This window comes from Purpureocillium lilacinum, assembly GCF_023168085.1.
Source record: "Purpureocillium lilacinum CBS 284.36 DNA, scaffold_6, whole genome shotgun sequence".
Lineage (NCBI taxonomy): Eukaryota > Fungi > Ascomycota > Sordariomycetes > Hypocreales > Ophiocordycipitaceae > Purpureocillium > Purpureocillium lilacinum.
Window position 1 is genome coordinate 3,121,160 of NW_027072116.1, and position 22,806 is coordinate 3,143,965.

Genomic DNA, 22,806 nt, shown 5'->3' on the forward strand with positions numbered 1-22,806 from the left:
GCTGTCGTTATCGCCGCCGCCGCCGCCGCCGTCGCTGCCCCCACGATGCAACTCGAGTAAACATCGTGTCGTGCCTCGCCAAAAGCATCGGCCGTTTGTCGCGCGACACTCCAGCCGCAGCCACCTCGACCAACCCGGCCAACCAGCCTGCGGCCAGCCAGCCAGCGACGTCCGACTCGACGCCCAACCAACCAACGCCGCCGACCCCTCGTTGTCCTGTCCGGTCCTGTCCCGTCTTGACCTGGGCCTGGCCTGTGCCGTCCCGTCTCCCAGACCACCAGACTCCTTGTTGCTGGCCGGCGGCGTGACCATGCCCGTTGGCGACTGCGACGCCGAACCGACGTCCATCTAATAACCTCGAAGCCTCCCACGCGCGCCCTCGACCTCGTCTCGACGCGCCCGTCGCTGCCGTCACAATCGCCATCGACGCACGCGCCGTGACGACGGCCGCATCGCCGCCTCCACTGCGCCCGCGCGCGTCCCGTTACATTTACCTTCGCATCTGATCACGACCGCAACCTTCTCCATCGTCGCTCTCGCGCCGCCTCTTCCATCGCCCCCTCATCCATCGGCACGCCCCCAGCCCCCGGGCGAGACGCCGTCATGGATCTTCGCTCCGTTCTGAACACGTCGGACAATGGCGACCGCGGCCCCCCAAAGACGCCGCTCACCCCTCAGCAGCAGAAGCAGCCGCCGCCGCAGGGTTTGTCGCAGCCTCATCCCGCCCAAAGCCCTGCCCAATATGCCGCCTACCGCGAGTACGCCCAACAGCAACAGCAGCAGCCTCAACAGCAGCACATGAGCCAGGACTATCCCCATCATCCCCATCAACAACCGCAGCAGCATCCTCACGGGGCCTATCCTCAGCCTCCCTACCAGAACGCGTTGCAGCACCACCCGGCCCGTGACGCGCAGCCGCCTCCGCCCATTCGGCCGGCCGGATCCTTTCACGATGCTCGATCCCCCGGCGGCGCACACGTCCCACCTCAGTCGCCCTATCGTCCGACTCCCACACCGACCAATGCCCCCGCGGGTGCCGCCGGATACCCGTTCCCTCCGCAGGCGCCTCCCGAGATGGCCAGCCCCAGCCAGAGGCACCAGTATCCGCCCGCGCCGTACCAGCAGCAACAGCAGCCGCCGCAGCAACAGCAGCCGCCTTCGCAGCACCAACGGCGCGACAGCTACTCGCAGGGTGTCGCGGGACACGGACACGCCTACGTGCAACCGCAACAGGTGCCACAGACTCCCCCCATCGGCACCTCGGGCGCCTCGTCCCATGCCTACATGCACCAACGCTCCCAGTCGACGCACTCGACTCCCACCCCGACCTCGGCGCACAGCCAGCAGCACTTTGGCCCGCCGCACGCACACGCTAGTCCCGTCGTCGCCTCGCAGCCCCATCCCGCTGACTTCAACCGACAGCCTTCACAGCCCCCGACGCCGATAGGACCGCCGCCGCCCGTCGCGAGGCAGTCGACCGGCTTCGCCCAGCCCCCGAGCCCATACCAACAGCGCATGTCGTCGGTCGGCGGGCAGCCCCAGGCCTCGCCCACGAGCCACCCGCCTCCGCCGCCGCACGCCGTCCAGCGCATGCCCAGCTCCTCCCACGCCGCCTACGAGTCGCCAGCCCGAGACTCGTCCCACAGCCGGCCCGTGTCCCGCCACGGCCCCGAGCGAGAGAACAGCCTGCGGGAGAGCAGCCTGTCGGTCAGTCCCCGCACGCGCGTCGCCTCGCTCGCCAGCAGCTCCGACAGGGACAGGCAGCCCCCTTCCTCCTCTGGCGGCCACGAGTCTGAGAGACGGCCCACGCAGGCATTTCAGCCCATGGCCGTCGACACCGCCGACCGCGCCGTCACGCCGGCTAAGCGCAAGCTTGAGGACCGCAGCATGAGCCCCAGGGAGCTCGAGAACCGCCAGCCTCGGCCGCCACCCGGCGAGGTGAACGGACGCGTGCAGAAGCCCCCGACCCCCGAGCCCGCCAAGAAGAGACGGCAACCTCGCGCAAGGCCCCCTACCTGGGCGAATAGCGCCCACTCCCTCGGCAACAGACCCCCCGCGCACCCCAACTTTGTCCTCCAGAAACGTCCCAACACGCACATTAACGGCAAGCAAGAGATCAAGACGGAGCGCACGAGTCGCCAGCCATCGCCTGAGGCGCAGCGGGCGCAGCAGGGCAGCGTCGCCAACGCGCCGCCCGTCGAGGCGGGTCCCCAGGACATCCTTGGCCCGTGGGAGGCGAGCATCACCGGTATCAAGCCCTATGAGGAGGTATCCAAGAAGATTGCCGACTTCATATTCATCAACGCAGTTAACAACAGGGACATCAAGGAGATTGTCAGCCGGGGCATTCACTTCGAGATTGAAGCCAAGCTGGGCACGCTCATCGACAAGGACACTAACCACCGCGTGGAGCGGTTCCTCGACACAGAGACGGTGCTGCAGGATACGGGACGTGTGGCATTTCGAAGTAGCATGACGGAGGTAAGTTTTTCTTGTCGGGGTGGTTCATGGGGGAGCTTTTTTGGCTGACTCGTGCGATGCAGGCCCATCACAAGGCTTTCAACGAATTCCTCAACCAGATGGTGATCCAGACGGACCCCCGCGCAGGCACGAACCGGGTGCAGGTGCACTACAAGCACCGCCGCGAAATCGACCGCTACTTTGAGCTGCCGCCCGACCTGCAGAACCGGATACCCGGCTGCGTACGCTCTCGCCTCGGAGCCCGCGCTCGGAACGTGCGCGTGAGGGTGACGTACGACCAGCGCACGCGCGAGGTGCTCGACAAGATCATCAAGGCGCGCGTGGCCGACATCGACCTGCACATGCCGTCCTGCCCGATGGACTGCCGGCTGAGCATTAACCTTGAGATGCCGTGGGACGGTCCGGTTGAGGAGCTGGAGCGGCTCGCGGTGAACCCGACCGATCGGCAGCCGGACAGGAACAAGGACCGGCTGAGCTACAGCCAGGGACACTACCAGGTCGACCTGACGCAGGTGACGGTGACAAGCCAGGGACCCGGGGTAAGAGCCCTTTGCGGCTGCTATCGTTGTCCCAATCACATGAACACTAACAATCAACAGAATTCCCAGCGGACCGAGAAGGAGCACGAGCTGGAGATTGAAGTTTCGCCCGAGATTGTGCTCGATCAGGGCAACAGGGCGATGAACGGTGCGCCCCATCGGTACCAGGAGCTGATTGAGGGCTTGGTGGATAATGTGCGGTTGCTCGCGCGAAAGGCGCGGGAGTTTGGCTGAGCGAATACCCTTGCGAGGAGACTCTCTTACAGATGTAGACCGCAGCGATCGAGAGAACGGCGGACAGACATGTGGAGTTCACAGCGGCCGAGAGAAGGGCTGGTGGACATGTGGAGACCGCAGCGACTGACAGAGAGGACGGACATGAGGCTCTGGCACGAGAGAGGCTAAAGCCGCGACAGCACGTTGTGGGCGGCTGAGGAGCGTAGCGAGGCGACATTGTACGTACTATTGTGTAGAACATCAAAACCGGTCACGGACCAAGTTGGTCCTGCGAGGGACGGACGACGGAAGGCTGGACTGGACTGGAGTGGACTGGACGGCGCGGTGCAATTTGAACATGGACGCCGAGTGCGGCGACATTTTGACTTTCCTCATGCGCGTAGACTTGAGGCATGTTGTATCGGCGGCGTGGTTGAGGGCACCGCCAGGAGGCATCATTCCAATCAGGGCGGTCTACGCGAAACGCGGCATACCAAGTCGGTATCAAAGAGTGTGTCTTGGTGGTATATACAGAAAGTAGCAGTCGTCTCGCCAGGTATCCGAATGGAGGCCTGTCTGGTCATTCACGTCTCTCTCCTCACTCGCCTCCACGAACGTCTCCAACCTCCCCTCCGGCTTCTACAGCCGTCACATTCCCCCCGCTCACCCTCACGCACCACCTACCCATGCGACAAGCGCCTAGGCGTGGCATCCGTCTCGCCATCCTCGCCATCGCCCTTGGTCCCCTTGCCCTCACCCTCCACGAGCTCAACATTCCGCGCATCAATATCCTCCTCCATCTCGGGCGGCAGCACCAGGTTCAGCAACATGCACACCACGGCGGTGACGGCAAAGCCCGTCTCCATGACGAGGATGATGGCGCTGAGGAAGCCCTGCAGCGCGTGGTTGTCGCCCTTGTAGGTAAACACATTGTCAAAGTACTTGGGCACGAGGGTGGCGCCGTAGCCGAGCGACAGGCCCGTCGTGAGGATGAAGCGCGTGCGCCGGTCAAACGCCGCGCCGCGCACCACGATGGCCATACCGGCCACCGCCACGGCGGCGAACAGAAACGTCGTCATGCCGCCGAGGACGGGCTTCGGGATAGCCACCAGCGCGGCGGCGAACTTGGCGAACACACCCATGATGATGAGGAAGAAGCAGCACGCTATGCCGGCGGTGCGGTTCGCGCAGCGCGTCAGCGCGATGACGCCGTTATTCTGCGCAAAGCGGCTCATGGGCGTCATGGTCATGAGCGCGGCGACGATGCAGTTGAGCCCGTCCGCCAGTAACCCGCCCTGGATGCGCGACTCGTACGTCCGGCCCTCGACCTCGAGCCGCGAGAGGTCGCACGTCGCCGTGATGTCGCCGACCGCTTCCGTCGCGCAGATGACGTACACGGCTATGAGCGGGAGCACCAGCGGGCCGTAGATGGTCAGCGGGAAGGTGCGCACCCAGATGAAGGAGGCGACCGGCGCCGAGTCGATGCCCGTGGCGTCAAAGTAGCCCGTCGCGCCGGCGATGATGCAACCCACAAGCAGGCCGATGACGACGGACGTGGACTTCATAATCGGCGACCCGAAGCGCTCACACAAGATAATCGTGATAAACGCGGAGAAGCCCAGGCCCAGAAACTCAGCAGACCCCCAGGCCAGCGGATGCGGCGCGTCGATATTCGGACACAGGGCGAAGTAGCTCGCCGCCTCGCCCGCGGAGGCCGGGTCGGCGCACGACCCGCTGCCGCCCATCCAGTCCTTGAAGCCGCTCTCGATGAGGTGCACGCCGATGAGCATGACGGTGGGGCCCGTGACGATGGGCGGGAACATGTTGAGCAGGACGCGGGGCGGGAGGAAGGAGATGAGGATCTCGGTCAGGGCGCAGACGGTCGACGTGCCGATGACGGCGCCGTAGCCGTGCGGGCAGGGGAGCGGCGCGCCCGTGTCCGGGTCGGACGGGCAGAAGCCGTTGGCGTACATTTGGCGGAAGGCGCCGAGGGCGATGGGGATGGTGGAGAAGGAGATGCCGACGACGGAGAGGACGCCGGTGCCGATGAAGTAGCTGAGAGGATGTCAGCTGTGGACATCAAGGGTGGTGAGACGAGCATGGACTGTCAGGGACGGCGATGGGGGAGGGGTGGCGAGGGGGGCTCGTGTGAGGGGGCTTGAACCGTGAGAGGGGTTGCGGTTCATGGAGTTGTGGGCTTCCATGTTCACTCGAGCATGGAAGTGAGGGATGTGGCACAAGGAAGGAGTGTGTAAGTGAGGAGTGGTGATGTGCTCAGCTCAGGGGTAGATATGGTGTAAGTGAGCAGTAGTGATGAGCTTAACTCAGGTGTAGATGTGGTGTAAGTGAGGAGTGAAGGCGAAGCCAACCCCGAGGCGGATGTGGTGTAAGTGAGGAGTGGCAACCAACAACCCCGACGACACGCGCCCTGGAAAGTAAAGCAACAAGACATAAAATATTGGTCGCGCACTCACTTCGTCTTCGGGATGCGCACGCGGTTAATCTGCACCGCCGACAAAATACCCGACACAATCAGCGCCGTCGACACCAGGTACTGCTGGTCCGCGCCCGAGAGGTTCGCGCCGCCGCTGCCGCTGAGGATGATGGGTGGGGTGATGACGCCCGCGAGCATGGCCAGCGCGTGCTGCAGCCCCAGCAGCATGGCGAGGAAGACGGGCATGCGGTCGTTGACGCCGAAGAAGGGGCTGCTGGTGGGCCCGCCCTTGTTCATGAAGGGCAGGTTGGGACGGAAGAGGAACGCGTAGTCGTAGTCGCCGACGAGGCCGTCGCGCGTGGTGAAGGCGCGCCGCAGGGAGCGCAGCCGCGCGGTGAAGCGGCGCGCGAGGGCGGACGGCCGGCGCGGGGAGTGCACGACGGGCGTGATGGCGCTGGGGGAGCTGTCTTCGTCCATGGTGGCGGTGGTTTATCGCACTGCTGTGTGTTTGACACTTGGTGGTTTTGTGTGATAGCTATGCGGTGGGTTTGTGCGATGTGATGCCCGATGGCAGCTTGGACGTTGCTTCAGGCGTATTGGCCGAAGACCGGAAAGGGAAGGTGGACGGATTGAAGCGCGGGAGTGAGGGCGAGTTCAACACGGGGACATGAGAGAGACGATCTCAAAGATTCTTCAATGGTGACCGAGAGGCGAGGGGCGGCGACTGGCGGTTATTATCAGGCAAACCTGCTGAATCCTGGCGGTTGTTGGGCGGAAACCTGCTGAAGCCGAAGTCCGTTGTGCGCGGCCTGTGTTTGGGGGGGACGCGGTGTTTTGACTCTTTGCGACGCTATGCGACTACCTTCGCAGACGAGGTGTATGAGAGGAGAAGCTGGGGGGCGTGAAGGGGCTCCGTCTTGACGACTCTTGTCGTCGACTTGAATGGAGTACTGCCAAGTACCGAGTGAGAGCTCTATCGACGACCGAGGTTAGTTGCGAGTTCGGAGCAGGGGCGCTTGTTCGCGCGTTGACGGGCTTCGTACCCTGTGTATTCGTCTCAAGCTGTCTAGCCGAGCAATGCCAGCTGCGACTAAGTAATGCAGCGACGAAGCGCAAAAGAGACAAAGCTCAATGCCGTGTGCAGAAACAGTGGTGGTGTTTTGCGCCGGGGGTCACAAGTGTGCGAACGCAGTCGTAGTAATATGTAGTAATAGTAAGCCGATCGGCGGCGGCGGCGGCGGCGGTGGGCAGCAGCAAGGTCGCGGCAAACCCCAGATGCGACTAGCTTCCGAATTGGCTGGCCGGCGGAGGTGGTTCTGCTGGCTGAGCTGGCTGGCTGGCTGGCTAACACGCACACAGACAAGTCAATCTCATGTGCTTATCAGCAACCCGTGAGCGTGGGGGGGCCGACGATGGGAGGAGGGGCGGGCGGCCCACGCCCTTTTATCAGTTCGCCGCCAGGGCCAGTCTTGTCTGCAACATCAGCCGGCGAGTTGCCTCGTGTGTGTATTGCCCATCAAGCTGGCGTCCTGGACTACTAGCCTGCCGGATCAGCAAGCTTGCTGCGGCGTCCGGTGCTCAACAGTGACATACATCAAATCGTTGTGCCAGCCATTGAACACACAGGACAGGGGAAGCGGCCCTTGGGGGTGAGCAAGAATGTGGGGAAGGGGAGGAGGGCGTTCGTCACGCATGTCCCCAAGGTCCAACAGCTCTTCGGAGGTGCCCGACAGGAGAGGGCTGATTATTATCTGCGCGCGGCACATCAAACGGTGGCCGTTTCTCCTCATCAGCTTGGTTGCGCTGGGCCATTGGTGCCGCATCGAGTCTGGTCTCCCTTTCCTCCATCCAGTCCCTTTTCCGTTTTCCCCGGCGCGCGCACTGCGTGAATGTTCTGGCTCGGCGGCCAAGCAGTAGCCAGAGCGGTGGAGAACTATGCCGGGGGGCCAACTGGGGAAGTGGCATTGGCATTGATCTCGGCGCGTCGACGATCACAGGCCATCAACGTCCACGTCCACCTACGCATTCGGCGCACATACACTCACACGGCCAGCCATGCTTCCAGAGCAATGAATTAGACTCCCATGGCCCGGGCATGCGCCTGGCATTTTGCGGGGGAGGGGCCGTGGCAAGGGTTCCAAGACTCGTGGCTGCGAGATCAATGGCCAACGGCCGCGGGCCATGACACACAGAAACTACCTACCGCCAGCCTGGTAAATAAAGTGTGGTTTAGCGCGTTGTTGCATGCCCGCCCTGTACTGTGCACGTCCAGCTCCTCTTCCTCCTCCTCCTCTGCTGCTGCTGCTGGTGCCCACAGGATTTGGAGAAATCGGACGAGGCCGTGTCTTGGGGTACGCCGTGCGGGTTGCTGCGTGAGGCGAAGTCCGCGGACCCCTTTCGCGGGATGCCGCTGCCGTCTCCTTGGCTGCCGTGTTTCTCAAGCAACAGAGAAGAGAGAACGCAAGAAAGGCTGAGAGACGCGGTTTGTTTGAGAGCCTGCTGAGACATGGTTCGGGGCTCCCTAGCACCAGACTGCGTCTTTCAGATCCGACGCTCCGGACCCGCTGGGGACCCATCTTGAAGGCAACGCTCCGGGTGCAAAAGCGCTGAGGCGGGTACTACAGGAGCCCTAACGTGGGCGGGATTGTCGATATGTTGCCGCCAGAGACGTCACTAGACGCGCCGTTGCGGCTTCTGCTGCGACGCTGAGGGTTCTGCATGAAGACGGACTCGACGACGACGATCCGACGCAGGAGTGCAGCCGCGAGCACTCAACTGCACTGTCACGTCAGGCCACGACGTCTGCCCTGCGCGACGCTGACTGATGCATGGAACGGAGCCGATGCTCGGTCGGTCGTCCGTCCATTCACTAACAGTCTATTACCGAGAAGAGTGCCATATCGTCAGCGGGTCTGTTCCGCTCCGCCGGCGGCGGCCCCAAGGGGCGGGCACGATAAGCCTCGGCCGGGCCTGCGAGCCCTGCATTTGACAACGGGTCTTGGTCTTGGTCTCGGGAGGGACCCATTTCGATTTACATTTGCATGACTACGACGCCAGATATCGTGAATCATCGGTCCCCATAGCACTACTAACGTACTACATACCATGCCGCCTGTACATCTAACTTAAGTCGTGTGCGCGCGCCCTGTGCTGCACCGGCAATCATACCGTTGTCGCTCCCGCGCGCCCTTTACCCGTGATAAGCTGTCGTTGGGTTATTTTATTTTTTCGTTCCGCGTCTCCAAGTCAGGGCACTATCCATCCTTTCTCCAACTTTCCCAGACGAGGGGTCGACGCAAGGCACCGGCGACCTCCGATGGCTCTAGACTCGTGGCTTGCGCCTTGCTCTCTGCCCAACCTCCACGCCACCCCTACCCCCTTCCCTGCCGTCGCACCCATGCTCAACACCACCACCATCGTGTGCGGCTCCTGCGTCACCGCCGTGGTTGACGAATGAGCCTCCGTTCTGTGCATCGTGTCTGCCCGTTGTCGTCCGCGTTCGGCGGCCAAGCAGCTTGGTGTGCGGGCTGCGCCCAACAGCTTGAGCTTACTGCTTTCATTCAATCATTGCGGTCGGTTTGGTTGTCTGCTCCGGCCCGACGCGTCCTCCCTGGGTGAGCGCAGGCTCGAGAAATGGCCAGGGTCGTTCAGCAGGCGGCCATCTCCGAAGATAGGGATCTTAGCTCGAGATAGCTTGGAAACGGTGCGGTTCAGTACACGTCACATGCAACGATGGTGTTATTCACTCTTTCCGAAATCAAAGCGGTTATCAAACAATCCGCCGGCGGATCTTTCATGCTGAGCTCGAGCTCGAATCTCGGGATCCGCGTCTCATCCGAGCATTGAAATCGCCGGGTCCCTGCTTGCTCGCATCGTGAACTGTCCAGTCCGGCACGGAATACATGTCAGCACATGCAGCCTTTCCGTGCTCTCACCCGTCCAATGCTGGCACCGCACGCACTGCTGGAACGGCCCAGGCTCTCCCCAGCGGTGACCTCCGGCCCTCGGGATCGTCTGCCAAGGCCACGGGCGTGGGCAGTACACGTACCATGCACCCCAGATCTCGTGATTACGGAACAATTGCCTCGTCCGGGCGCGGGGAAGGGGATCCTGGAGCCGTTGGCGTCTGGTGCCAGACGGACGGGTGTAGACTGCGACATTGCTCCACAATGGATGACAGCTGGTGACATGGATTGACCGTGGCGCCGTGCCGCAATGCTTGTCAGATGTTTGCCTCTGCAGCCGAAGTGACCACGTATATCGTTGGAGACGAAAGTTCCTGCTGTGACCGTAGCGGCCGCTGTACGACGACGGGCTCAGCCATTTTCTTCGATATCTTCACTGGCAGTGCCTGGAACCTGACATGAAACTTTCTTAGAACCTCATGCAGAGAAACCAGACGCGATCATAGCACAGGAGAGATCATATATGCGTTGAAGCACCAGCATGAGCCCGTCTACATGAAAGTGGCTTTGGATACACTCCAAATTCAGAGTTTCTGTCTTGATATGGTTTAGACTGCCTGGGCGAGGACACACCTGGACAGAGTACCCCATGGGGAAATTCGGGCTGGCTGCCCTCCCGGAGTGACTTGGAGACATCCCAGCTGGTATTGCTCAAGCAGCCACCAGCTCACGTCCGCCGCCTCCGGCCGAAATCCTTCACGGTCTGAGGCGCCGGAGCTGCCCGTTCTCTGAAGCTCACCGTAGTGTATCGCCAGCCAGCCCGGTTTTATATCGCCCAGAGATGCTAGACGATACGGACAACATGAATGCGGCAAGCCGGACGACGGGATGATGCCGCTTTCACACAGATGTATCCCGGAACGTCTGATACTCGATAAATTGGTCCCCATCCTTGCTGGTCCCGAACCTTCCGAGTTCGGGGTCTCTCATACTACTTCTCTCGCAGCAAGATTCGACGCCGTGCTTTGCTTGATCTCACAGGGGATCTCCGAGTCCCGGACTGTGATATGGCGGCCACAGCATTCATGACAGGAAGTGGCTGGACAGCCACTCGAAGCATGCGGAGCGAAACACCTGCTTCGTTTGGAAGCCGGGTCTTGCAACCGTCCCGAGTCCAGACGCATTCATCCAAGCGCCAAAGGCCACCCAGTACGAGCTGGCAGTGGTGTCACTTGCACATATTCATCGACTACTCACCGGGTTACTCAATGGTTACCTTGCCATGTATCCCATCATCTGCACTGATGATCATCATAACGGGAGTACAACGGGAACTTACACACAGCAGGCATCTCTACCTGCTAATCCGAGGCTCATATGAGCAGTCCTGCTCCTGGTCGTCGTTAGAGATCTGGTAGCGATTCCGCCGCGTTCAAGATGCTCCTACCCGAGCCAATGACGCACTGGCCGCAAAATTGTCGACCCTCTCAAAAACGCGCCTGTCCTGTTCATACAAGCAACGTCAAGGTCGTTCAGCCTGTGGTTACCCAGGCTCCCAGGTGGTGACACTCCATACTTAATTTCTGGTAAGAACATCTGCAGATGAAAGTCTTGGAGCCACGTCCCGTATGAATGGGTACAAGATCCTCATCTCGTCCCATCACCCACGACTTTACGCTGTAATAATAGTCAGAGAAATAAGAATCCTCAGGTGTGCTGTTTCGCGACTCCAGCGATCTGGTTGAAGTGTCAACGACGTGCTCCAGTTCTGCGTGCTTGAGCCGAGTAACGCCGTTCCGTTGCAGTTCGAGAATTTCCGCGACGAGGTGATCCCATGTGCGGCCCTTTCCAATCACCCTACCGCTGAGGTCTCGAGGCCATTCTTCAAAGGGGTCAATGTTGTCGTGGCAGTACCGGACCGCCACACCTTCCATCGTAGCAGAATGTCGCCGAAGGAACTCGGATAGCATGTGTGGCAGCAAGCTCCCGCAATGCAGTTCCAGCTTCTTCAGACCCTTGAAGGCATGTTGTTTAGGCAAAAGAGCAATGGTAGGCAGGTCGTGAGTCTCGAGCACGAGCTCCTCCAAAGAGGACGGAACCATGGCCAGCATCTCAGACAGCTCCTTGTATCGGATCCCTCTCCCTCTCCGCCGACCCCGATAAATGTTTTCGTTGTCGCCGAGAACTAGGTGTAACTTGCGCAAGGCAGTCAGGCCGCACAATGCAGTACTAAATACCTGATAGAATGGCGATGCATCTCGCAGCAGGACACGGATCGGCAGACCCGGCTTCGACATCGGGAGATCATGGGATGCGTCGACGCGAAACGCCTCTACGCGGCATTTTGCCAACGGATGAGAGAACGCTTCCATGACGACTCGTAGTCCGCGCGCCTCTCGTGCTATCATGTTGACTTTCGGCCAAGCGAGATGATGCAAACGTCGATAGTCGTCATCGGGGTCTCTAATCCACGCATCCTCGCCCTTCTTTCTGCGGAGGGAGGGATCACGAGAGTCGGAGACTATTTGGAGCTCATCATGTAGCCAGTCTAACATGAGAATGTCGTCAAAAAGGCATCATTTCGCTCGGACGGGAACGTCCTCCCTTGTCGCCAGTCGCAACGCGGCCGGAAAGGCGGCCGCTGTCGCAGCTCCGCGCCCAGCCTGCGCCAGGCCTTGACAGTCGGGCTTGACGAGTGCTTGCTTTGTGCGCCAGTGGGCGGGTCGTCATCAGCGGTTCGATTGCTCAGTGCGATGCTCTTGAGCGCAGTCATACCGGGGAGAGCGGCATGAAGGGCTGCGATATCCGCCCTCGCGAGGCGGTTCTCGTGATGCGCCTCGCACGTCTCCTTGAACAGCCTGTAGCACTTGCGAAACGAGTCCTCACCCCCCCAACGCGAACCTGTGACAGGCCATGAGTCGCCAAAGTACGGCTGCCACCAGGCCATGGGAACCCGGTCCGGCCATTCAGGCCCACGGCCGTTCTCCTTGGGATACCAGTCCCTGCTCCTCACCTCGGCACAGACGCGGTAAGTCTCCCAGTCGAGACGGGGCAAGCATTGTGTCGTCAATTACCAGTTCGCGCACGCCAGAGAGCAGGACTGGATCAGCAGCGATGTAGTTGAAGGCTTCGAGGTCGAGCGGGTGGCAGGAGATGTAAAGCACTGGGAAGCGCAGCGGGGCTGTGGCAGTGCGAAATCGACGACATGTCGCGGCGAGCGCTTTCAAGGAAGAGCGAGGAGACTCAGCAAAGACATAGCTCAAGAGCTCGGATGGCATGGTCGCAAGACCTACCGTAGCCGACTGTGCCATGATGGGCAGTGGGAACAAGGGTACGAGGTACAGGGAGAGGGAAGAGGATGAAGGACGACGGCAGCCGTATGGAGGAACCGGTAGCTATGGGCATTTCTGGCTTCTCGTGTTCCGTTGGCTATCCGATGGGCCTTCTGAGCCAATGCGTGATTTTACCTCAAATCGCAGCCAAAGGTCAAGTTTGCTACACAAGCTGACCGTCGAATTCGTTTGCTGTCCGAGCTGCTCAAGCCAAAATGAGTGCCCCTTGCGGCCCGGCCCGGCTTTGGCTTCACAGCGCAATCGCGGGAACAGTGAACTCCGGCGATGTGAGCACTTGCGCGGGTACGGGGTAGAGCGCGCTACGATGGCTTTGACCAACACCGATCGCCTGACCAACCCGATAAGCAGAAAACATGGCTGCCTACCAAGTGGAGAGCCAGAAGACTGATTCCATGTCCATTAGAAAGACATATAGGTTTGCACGACGTTTGCGCAGACACTCCAACGAAGCTGAACGCAGCCAGCTACTCAGTGCCAGAGGAAATGGTCACATGGCGGACATTGCTGACGACAAATCCCATCGTAATGTTGAAAGGCAGTCGCCAACATCGCCGGCGCAAACCAGCCAACAACCTCTGATTCAGGCAGACAGCCGATCCAGCAACCAACAACGCAGAAACACTGTGGTGTTCCACATGGAGCAATGTCAGTACGCCTGGCAGGAGCACGGGATGACGGCAAAAGTTGTCCCGGGCAGCACCCTTGCTATGATGAACAAGACATTTCCAAATTGCTCTTAACCATGTCGTCGCGGCACGAAGTCCGAGAATGGTTCAGAGGTCGGCCCAAGCAGGCCTAAATCCGCATCATGAAGTGTCGCCAGAGAGTTCAATTTGGGAGAAGACGAGCGCTACGTTAGATATCTCGTCAAAGAAGCATTTCGCTATCATCTCGGTGTTTATTCCTGTCCAGCGAGCAGTGTTGTCGCTGCTGTGTCATCAAATGAGGAACAGATACGCGGGCGACATTAATATTATATAGACGTCTCTCGGAGCAAGTACTCTTGGAACAGCTTCAAAGGTAGGGCGGGCTTGTATGCAGCAGCACAAGGCTCGGCGCCATGAAACGGCGGCACAACCGGTCAAAAGCTGGCTGCCGCGGCACAGCATTGGTGGTCCGGCATACCTGCCCTTAGCAGCAGGTCGGAGGAATTCGCCTGGTTGTGGACCGTAACCTCTACCATGACGGCCGTGACGACTGAATCCTCCCTCTACGATACCTCTCCGCATACGTCTCCAGCTCCCAGTCCCCCCACTTCTTGGTCTCTGATACCCTCATAATCTCAACCAGCAACGACTGTCGCTCCTTAGACAAAGCACGCATAGCCCTCATCCACTGATCCTCGTCCTTGCGCGTGGACTCCCAACAAGGCGGAACCCTCAGCGTCTTCAGCTTCGGCGCCCAGGCAGGATTCCTTCGCAGAGCGTCGAACGATGAATCGTGAATCGCACCGGCAGCTTTGAGGCCGCTGATCTCGATGAAAGCCAGGTGGGTGCAGTTGGAGAGGAACGCGATTAGTGTAGCATCGGTTAGCCGGGCGTGGTCTGCCCCTTGCAGCTTGACGACGCGCAGGCTGGGTAACAGGCGCGCGAGTCGGATTGCAGCGTCGTCGGTCAGTTCGTTGGCGTTGTGTGCCGTGTAAGAGACGTCGCTCAGTGTAAACTCAAAGTGTGTCAGCCGAGGGCGAATGCCTGGACCGAGGCCGGACAATTGGTCAACGTGTCGACGTGATGTGCCAGGAGTTAGAATGTATGCGTACATGTAGTCTACGCGGACACTGGGCTTGACGTTGGGAGGCTTACTCGGTCAGGACAAACCAGCAGCCAAAAGACAGCTTCTTCGTCCGGGGGCCCACTCTGCTCTGCCAGCTTTCCTCCCAGTCCTTGTCCGCTCTGAAATGGACTTCACACTCTCCTCTTGAGGAGGCCGTTGGACCGTCCGAAGGTTTTAGCAGGTCAAAGGCATTCATGTGTTCCTTTGGATGGGCTTCAGGCGCAGGCGCAGGCGCAGCCGACTGGGGGATGGCGGTGTCTGCGAGAAGCGGATTCGCGATCGGAGTAGTAGCTGTGGATGCACATGCTTCTGTTGAAAGAACATGAAGCCACGTCCGGAGGCACCCCGACGACCCTTTCGTGGAACTATGCGACTCTTTTCCATGCTGGCGTTCCTTTTGCGTCCGCGACGAAGACTTCTTCGCTGTCCGGATGGGCGGCATCGCGGTGGAAGTTGGACCGGACGCTGGCCGGAGACTGCAAGTGGCGATATGGGCGGGAGATGGTCCTGGGGGCACGCGTCTTGGCTCGCGATCAGGTACGTTAGAAAAGTGTTGGGACTTGAGAGGTGGATTCAGTGCCAAGGATTCATGTTCAAAGAACGCGGCTTCATGCAGCCCAGTCTCGCACAACGGGCCGCCGCCTCAACATCAACACGCCCTCGACCATAGCATGTCGTCCGCCGCTGGTCAACGAACATTGCAAGTTGGAAATGTACGGACGAGGTAGGGATGAATAGGGGTCGGCCGCCGGGGAAACCTTGTATCGCGACGCGGCCCCCCTGCTCAATAGAATTGTGATCCGAAATCCATTCAATGCCAAGGTGGCAGGCCGCTGTCAACGACAATTATTCATCGCAAACGTACTCCCGTATATATCGCCGCGTCAGCGACAGCCGCTCGTCTCGTTGATGCACTGGTCTGGTGATGGTGGGATGCCCAAGGTACAATATCGTCGGCACCTTCATGTTCAGTCTTGGTCGATCGCGAAATCGACAAGTGGAGTTTCGTCCCGTCTGGCTCGCAACGCGGGAGATTGCTGGCGGGCTTTATCGGGGGCCCAATGCCAACGGTGGATGATGAAGACTTTTTCGTGGTACATAAGCTCCGTACCCAGGTAAAACCTCAGATGTTGAAATTGAACGCGTACGTGACTGGAAGTCGTCGGGGCGAATCGTCGTGCTGCAATGACTGAAGCCTCAACTCACAGACAGAAGTCAGCATGGTCAGCCCACCACATCCCGGTTACAACCCTCCAGGGCTGCATGTGCCTCGGTGTGGCGGCATACACGCGTACGCGTATAGACGAAATGTGACACGCCAAAGTCAATTACCGACAGCAAACGGATGGAGAAAAGAGCCAGCCAGAACATCGAGGAAGCAGGTTTCGCCAAGGTCAAATATTCAGTCTGATGTCACACTTCGCCACCCGCGCCTCAACATCAAATGAACTGGCCCGGACGTTGACCTCCGGGGCTCACGGCCCCACCCGCGGATCCTCTCCGCAAGGGGCCGCCGCCGCCTCTTACGACCTCGCCCTCGGCTCTAACGCCACGCCCCCCCAAGACTTCGATGACCACAGGGCGCGATTCCCATGGCACGCGGCGAAATGCCCATCCACAATTTGCACAGCGACTGGATGGACTTGGCGCTGTCGCACGCCTCCTGCAGCGCCCGCCATTGGGCACTCAAGGTCCCCTGGCGTCGGCGTAGGGGGCTCCTCAGTCTTCACCCCCTCCTTGGCTCCTCCTTCTTTCTCTCCACATGCCCGCCGGCGCCCACAAGCAACTCGGCTCTCAGGCTTTCCTTCTTGGTTTGGTTTGGCATGGATTGACTGAGGCGAGTGAGAGACGAGAGACAGGCGGCACTAGTCAGTGGCCTTTCTCCGCCTGACCCTTTCCCACGCTTCTGTTTTTCGCCCCCCCGCCCCGGATGGAGGGCCGTTCGCCTCCGTGACTGTGGCCCTGCTGGTCCCCTTCTCGATCGCCGGGCCCTGCTCGACGTCCCGAACATCGTAGACGCCGCATCATCGCCAGTCGGAACCGCCCAACCACCGAACCGGCCGGATCGTGAAGCGATTCCATACCGAAAGAGACACGGCCGCGCCCCTACAACACTGTTACGCGGAGAGAGTGCCGCAGAGGAGGAAAACCTCAAGAGAATGAAGGCGCCCGCTACGGCGGAGGGACAAACGGCGGTCAACATCCACGACTTTGCTGCTGCTGCGTCGCCGGTTAGGGGCAGCGCCGCTGCGGCGGCGGGCCCTCCGGCGTCTCACGGCAGGGCACGCATCGTCCCAACCGCTATGAACACGAACACCACGAACACGACGACAGCCACGAACATCACATCGCCGGGGAGCAGGCACGCCTCGAGCAAACCCCGCGGCGGGGCGTCGACGACTTCGTCAGGAGGCGTCGCTGCCACTATCAGCACCACCTCCCCCATCAGCAAGGCATCACGCGAAAGCAGAGCCTCCCGCGAGAACGGCAGCAAGGCCTCCCGGAAGAGCGGCGGCGGACAAAGAGGCAGCAAGGCCGGCAGCCGCGGCAGCAGGGGCAGCAAAAACTCCAGCAAGGGCTCCTCCAGCGGCAAACCCGGCGGCCGCTCCTCCTCCAAATCAGCGTCAACACCGCGCGTCATCCTCGGCCGCGGCGCCCTCGCCCGTCTGCCCTCCGAGCTCGCCCGCCTAGGAATCTGCGCACCTCTGATCGTCTCCTCGCCCTCGCGCGTCGCCCTCGCGCGGCGCATCCAGACGACGCTCCTCCCCGCGCTCGACAGCCGCATCCTCGACTCCGCCGTGGTCAGCGTCCCCGCGCGCGTCGTCGACCGCGCCCTCGACCGGGGAGTGCAGGGCCGCGACGCCGTCGTCAGCGTGGGTGGCGCGTCGGCCGTCGGTCTGGCTGCCGCGATTGCCCTGCGCAGGGGGCTCCCGCACGTGTGCGTGCCGACGACGTACAGCGGCAGCGAGATGATGCCGCTGCTGTGCGATGCGAGCCCCGCGCGGCATAACATCCTCGATGCGCATGCCGGCTCGCCGTTTTCGCCGCTGATTGCCACGTCGTCGGTGGCGGCGGTGGCCATGGCTGCTGCGGCTGCGAGCGGCGGGGATGACGACCACCCGTTTCATCCGCATCACCTGCTACAGGCGCAGCAGCAGCAGCAGCAGACGAAGGGATCGAGGAGGAGGAGCTCAGGCGGAGGAGGCAGCGGCGGCGGTGCAACGACGAGCATCCGGGACCCGCGGGTCGTGCCCACGCTCGTCATCTACGACGAGGACTTGACGGGCAGCGGTACCCCTGAGCGCTTCTCCGCGCCGTCGGGCATCGCAGCGCGGGCCCGCGTCGATGCCTTTGCCGATGCGCACAGGAGCAGCGGCGACGACGACGAGACGGCCGAGTGGAGCTACCTGCACCTGCCGGGTGTCTAAGGGGATCCAGGTGCGGCAGATATGTTTGATGACACAGCTGGACTATGATGAATCATCTCCGACGACGCCGGTCGATGGCGAGGTTTAAGCCACACTCGACTGGGGACGGGAGATGGACACGCATGGGTGGGATCCAGGCAGGCCAGGCCAGCCATCCTTCTCCTTGAGTCAGTTCGCCGTACACGAAGCCCGAAACGACAACACAGACACTCAACCCTCCTCACGTCCCATGCCCTCCAAGAACCACATGGAGACGGGAACTCCCTGCTGCCAACCACGCAGTCAGTGGCGTGGCAATTCCAAGGGAATGGAAACAAAGAATGACAATTCTACACTCAGCCTCCTTTTAGGCATGCGGCGAAGCGGAGACACGGAACCCGGTGAAAATACGGCGTATAAGCGCCAGAGCGAGGCCTTGTAAGAGGCAGCTCCCGGGCACGAATGTTTCCCACGCAACAAACATTATGAAGTAAGGGGGAGATATGAAGGCGGACGGTAATTGCCGCGGGGGAGTCCCGGGGAAAGGGGGGGAAACGTCCTTTGGCTGAGCCACAGGACTCGGGACATGGATGGTGAATGATGACCCCCGGTTCGAGGCTAGGGGCCAGCATAATACACGACGAAAGCAAATGCAGACTGGCAAACACGACGATGCTCAGCACGGAGTTTAGGAGGGTTCAGTAGCAAAGACATGCCCAGAGATACCATCGATATATACATGCCAAGATTGTATTGAACAAAAGAATCGGTCCCAAGGACCTGACGCTTGCTTTTTCTGTTTTGTCTATGCCGTTGAAGCCCGTCTACTATACAAGAAGAATTTGACTGCGCCTTGTTTTTGTGAAGAGAAAGGCTTCAGTCCATGCCCTCGAAGCCCAGGACGCCGTGCGCGCCCATGGGTCCCAGCTTGCTGCTCTGCGCTTCCTTGCGGCGCTTGGCGCGGCGCTTCATCTCTGCCACGCCGTCTTCCTCGTCGCTGTCATCGTCGTCATCGTCGCCATCGCTGTCCGCCGCGCGCTTGGCCGAGTTCCTGCCCGCGTCGTCGTCCTCATCGTCCTCATCGTCTTCATCCTCCTCCTCATCGTTTCCACCCTGCAGCTCCGACAGCTCCTCCCACACCTTGACGGTGCGGCCGCCCGCGCTGATGAGACGGTTCGCCGAGTCAAACTCCAGGGACACGACGCCCTCCATGTCGTCGTGGCGTAGGTTAGCCGAGACGTTCACCTCGCGGCGCACCAGGTCGACGACGCGCAGGCTACCATCGCCCATGCCACACACCACCTTTTTGCCCAGCCCCATCTCCTGCGGGACGCGGACGATGGCGTCGATGCTCTCGCCGCCCGCCGCGGCGGCGCCCTTCCTGCCCTTCATGCCGCCGAGGCCGCTGTCGACGATGATGCGCTCCTGCTGGTCGTCCCAGGCCCCCTTGTCCCACAGGGTCAGCACACCGGAGCCCGAGCCCACGGCGACGACGCCGTTGTTGCGGTTCTTCTTGGGGCCCATGCCGGGCATGAAGCACGAGCTCAGCAGCTCGTCCTCCTGGTCCTCGCTGCGGACCAGCACGCCGCGGCGCACGTCGGTGACGGCGAGCGTGGTGCCGCCCGTGCTGACCCACTGCTTGGGGAAGCCGCTGGTGCTCTCCTCCGAGGGCGGCAGCGGCGTGACGCTCGACACGTAGTCGGCGTGCGGGAAGTGCGTCTGCGCGGGGCGCCGCGACTTGGGCCCGCCGTCGGCGTCGCGCAGGTCGAAGATGTGCAGCGCGCCCGAGTCCGTCGCCAGCAGCAGCGCCTGCGGGTTGAGCACGTGCAGCAGCGTCGGCGCGTCGGGCACCGTCGTCGTGCTGGGGATGGCCAGCTTGGAGGCGACCTGGCCCGTCAGGGGGTCGAACTGCTTGACGACGGCGTCGGTGCCGGCCGAGTAGAGGGCTTCACATTGGCGTCCACCGTTAGCCGACTATCTTTCGCAAGCAGTCCCGAGTCACTCACACCGCCCGTCATGCCCGTAGGCAAGGCATCGACAGCTGCCCTTGTGCCTCCTCGTCTTCCATACCGTATCGATGGATCCTCTCCCGTCACTGAGGACGCTCGTGTCGGCGTCGGCATCGTCGTCGCCTTCATCGGCGGACCCACTCGGCGGCAGGCGAAAGGTCTCAACGTGGCCGCTGGCGAGGCCGACGGTCAGGAGCGGCTCTGTCGGGTGCAGCGCCGTCGCGAAGACGTCCGCCTGCAGCGGCAGCGTGCAGAGATTCTCGAACATGGCGGGCAGCGCGCCGCGGGAAGGACTTTCTTTGTCGGTTGTGGGTGGCCACGGATCGTTTTCGCGCGTCTCGGATGCAGTCGGCCACGTCAGTCAAGCTTCATGGCGCCAATTGGGTGGTCGGTAGAGCTGGCGGTCGAGTTGGAAATTTTGAGGCATCACACAGAAGCCGCTGGGGATTGATCCGACGTCAGGATTGAACACAGTGTCTGCAAGCCTCGCACTGTCTCGCACTGTATGCCTACCCTACAGGTGCCAAAACTTTCGAGATCAAGCTCACTCGCGCCATTGCCATCTCCAAGCCTGTGTATAGCTAGTAAATTTCGTGCGCAGGATCCATCTGCTGGACCCGCAGGTGAAGTAAGGCTGACAGAAAAGAGGCTCAATGATCAGTCTACGTAGCGATCGGCCGTGCTACCAGGTCATGTTGGCTGGACCAGCCAGCAACATCTCGGAGGCAAGACGAAAAGCCGCAACGACACCAGCTGTGGTGGCTAACAGAAGAGGATCAGTCTCGAGATAACTTCTCTCGTCGATATAAGGCCAAGGCATCCTAATCGGCGTGCACAAAGCCAAGGAGAGCCAACTTGGTAGGATCGGGTGGGGGAAGATTCCATGTCAAAGTTCACATTCGTCGGGTAGGCCTGATGGCCACATGAAGGGGGGAGGTGTCGGCCAGGGCTGGTCAGCAGTGAAGACGAATACACCCTCTTATTGTCTACCATTGACCCTCTTTGTGGGCAAGGTTTACGGATAAAATCGTCGGATACCATGCCAGAGGTGTGTAGTCGATGGGCGTCACTCCTTGTCTGCCAATGAAGTTCTAACGTGGTCGGAGATGTTGAATAGAGATTGAGCTATTTCAGTGTGCCTTCCAGTCTCGCATGCATCCCAATCTATGCGATGTAGCATCGCGTCCACCCGAGATAGGCGTTGATATTCTGTTAGAATTACGGAGATCCTTGCTGACGACTGTATCGAGTGTTCATGTTGCTCATTCACACCCCGCTACGGGTTCTTCAAAGGCGGACCAAACGCTCCACGGGCCACATACAGCATGAGTGGAGTCAATTTGGATACGTACATTTACCATTTCCCTGTCAAGCCACAGCCGTACTAGCAAAGACTACGCCCTCTCTACTTCGTGGTGTCATCGTCTTTGACAAGGGTTACACCCTGCATGATTCGTATACAGCTGGAGCTTGGCTGCAAGAGCCAAGATGTCACCTCAACGTGGTATTTATTGACAACCGTGATGAAACCAACATGCTCAACGGTCTGTTGGAACGAGTCGCCGTTGGTGCGACACCGCCGGGTCACCAAATCACATGAATGCCGCGATTAGTCGGAGTGTTACGGGGCTCCATTACCTCCCGTCCAGTCCAGTCTTCAGCTGAGAGCAAGGCCAAGCCTCAACTGCGAGCCGGCCAGAAACAGCAAGACCACGCGCCCAAGCCGCCGCCGTCAACGAAGTGCGGGCCAGAAATAGCCAGTCCAGTCCATCGCTCGCTCCACGAGTCCAGAGCGCATCCCGTAGCAACCCAACTCGCCTCCCGCTCGGTCGCCAAGCCTGGCACCGATTCAACCCAAGCGGCTCGTGTCACCGATATATACACCGCTCCTGCAGCCACCGCTCGCGCATTAAATGAGCAATACGGCAGTCATCGTCGTCGCTCGCACCCTAGTGGTTCGTGCCTGTACGGCGGCTGGCTGTTTGTTCCTGCGGTGCGGCTGAGCCTGGCCTCAATGCTCCCACTCAGCCCTACAGCACCAACAAAGAAGCAAGCGTGCCCAGTGAACAAATAGTTTGCGCACCGATCGGGAAAAGCTGGCCATGGCAAGGCGCCCGCACAGTGGGGGAGCTGAGTGCCATGCGAGTCCCGACTCCCGAGTCCCCGACCAGCCCCGGTAGATCTGGTCCCCGGGACGGCACCTCGTACAGGAAAAGCCCACCACCCCTGGCTCGGCCCTGGCCTGGGCCGTCCGCCTCCCTCGGGCCTCGACGCCAACCCGCCGGATCTCGCTGCGTGTGCCGGCAGTGGCTGAGCCTGAGCCTCAGGGGGACCCAGGCACATCGTGAGCGGCCTCGTCCGGAGGCGGCGGTTAGTCGGACGCCTCATTCAATACTCTGCGTTGTCGTGGCGAGACTACGTGCTGCCCGACCCGGCTGCCAGCTCAGCCGCAGAGCAAACACTGACCGCAACGATGAAGCTGCAATCGTGTGTTTGGTTGTACAGAACAAGTGACGTCTGGTGCATGCGACCGCCAGGAAAAAGGGACTAGGTCTAGCACGTAAACGATATAAAGAGAGAGTGATGACCTCGTGAATCCATTTCTCTGCTCTCAGATCAAACCAGACAGCCTCGCCTGCATCCTCACCACCTCCAAAGCCCCAACTACCTTCCTTGAACGCCCTCTTCT

At 60.8% G+C, this 22,806-nt stretch overlaps 4 protein-coding genes across 4 annotated transcripts; 2 read left to right on the top strand and 2 right to left on the bottom strand.

Moving 5' to 3' along the window:
- Window positions 1–603: 603 nt before the first annotated feature.
- Window positions 604–3,254, top strand: PLICBS_008843 (mRNA-capping enzyme subunit beta; the record flags this gene model as incomplete). The annotated part of the gene is made up of 3 exons (XM_018324680.2): window positions 604–2,481; window positions 2,544–3,020; window positions 3,081–3,254. 3 exons carry the CDS (start codon window positions 604–606, stop codon window positions 3,252–3,254), a joined length of 2,529 nt encoding a protein of 842 aa, XP_018176074.2.
- A 662-nt stretch (window positions 3,255–3,916) lies between these two features.
- On the bottom strand, window positions 3,917–6,147 carry PLICBS_008844 (uncharacterized protein; the record flags this gene model as incomplete). The annotated part of the gene is made up of 2 exons (XM_018324679.2): window positions 3,917–5,291; window positions 5,711–6,147. 2 exons carry the CDS (start codon window positions 6,145–6,147, stop codon window positions 3,917–3,919), a joined length of 1,812 nt encoding a protein of 603 aa, XP_018176073.1.
- A 10,713-nt stretch (window positions 6,148–16,860) lies between these two features.
- PLICBS_008845 (uncharacterized protein) lies at window positions 16,861–18,129 on the top strand (the record flags this gene model as incomplete). Its single annotated transcript, XM_065601475.1, has 1 exon — window positions 16,861–18,129. One exon carries the CDS (start codon window positions 16,861–16,863, stop codon window positions 18,127–18,129), a length of 1,269 nt encoding a protein of 422 aa, XP_065457547.1.
- An 855-nt stretch (window positions 18,130–18,984) lies between these two features.
- Window positions 18,985–20,385, bottom strand: PLICBS_008846 (WD repeat-containing protein jip5; the record flags this gene model as incomplete). Its single annotated transcript, XM_018324677.2, has 2 exons — window positions 18,985–20,054; window positions 20,115–20,385. The coding sequence occupies 2 exons, from the start codon at window positions 20,383–20,385 to the stop codon at window positions 18,985–18,987; spliced, it is 1,341 nt and encodes a 446-aa protein (XP_018176071.2).
- Window positions 20,386–22,806: the final 2,421 nt, after the last annotated feature.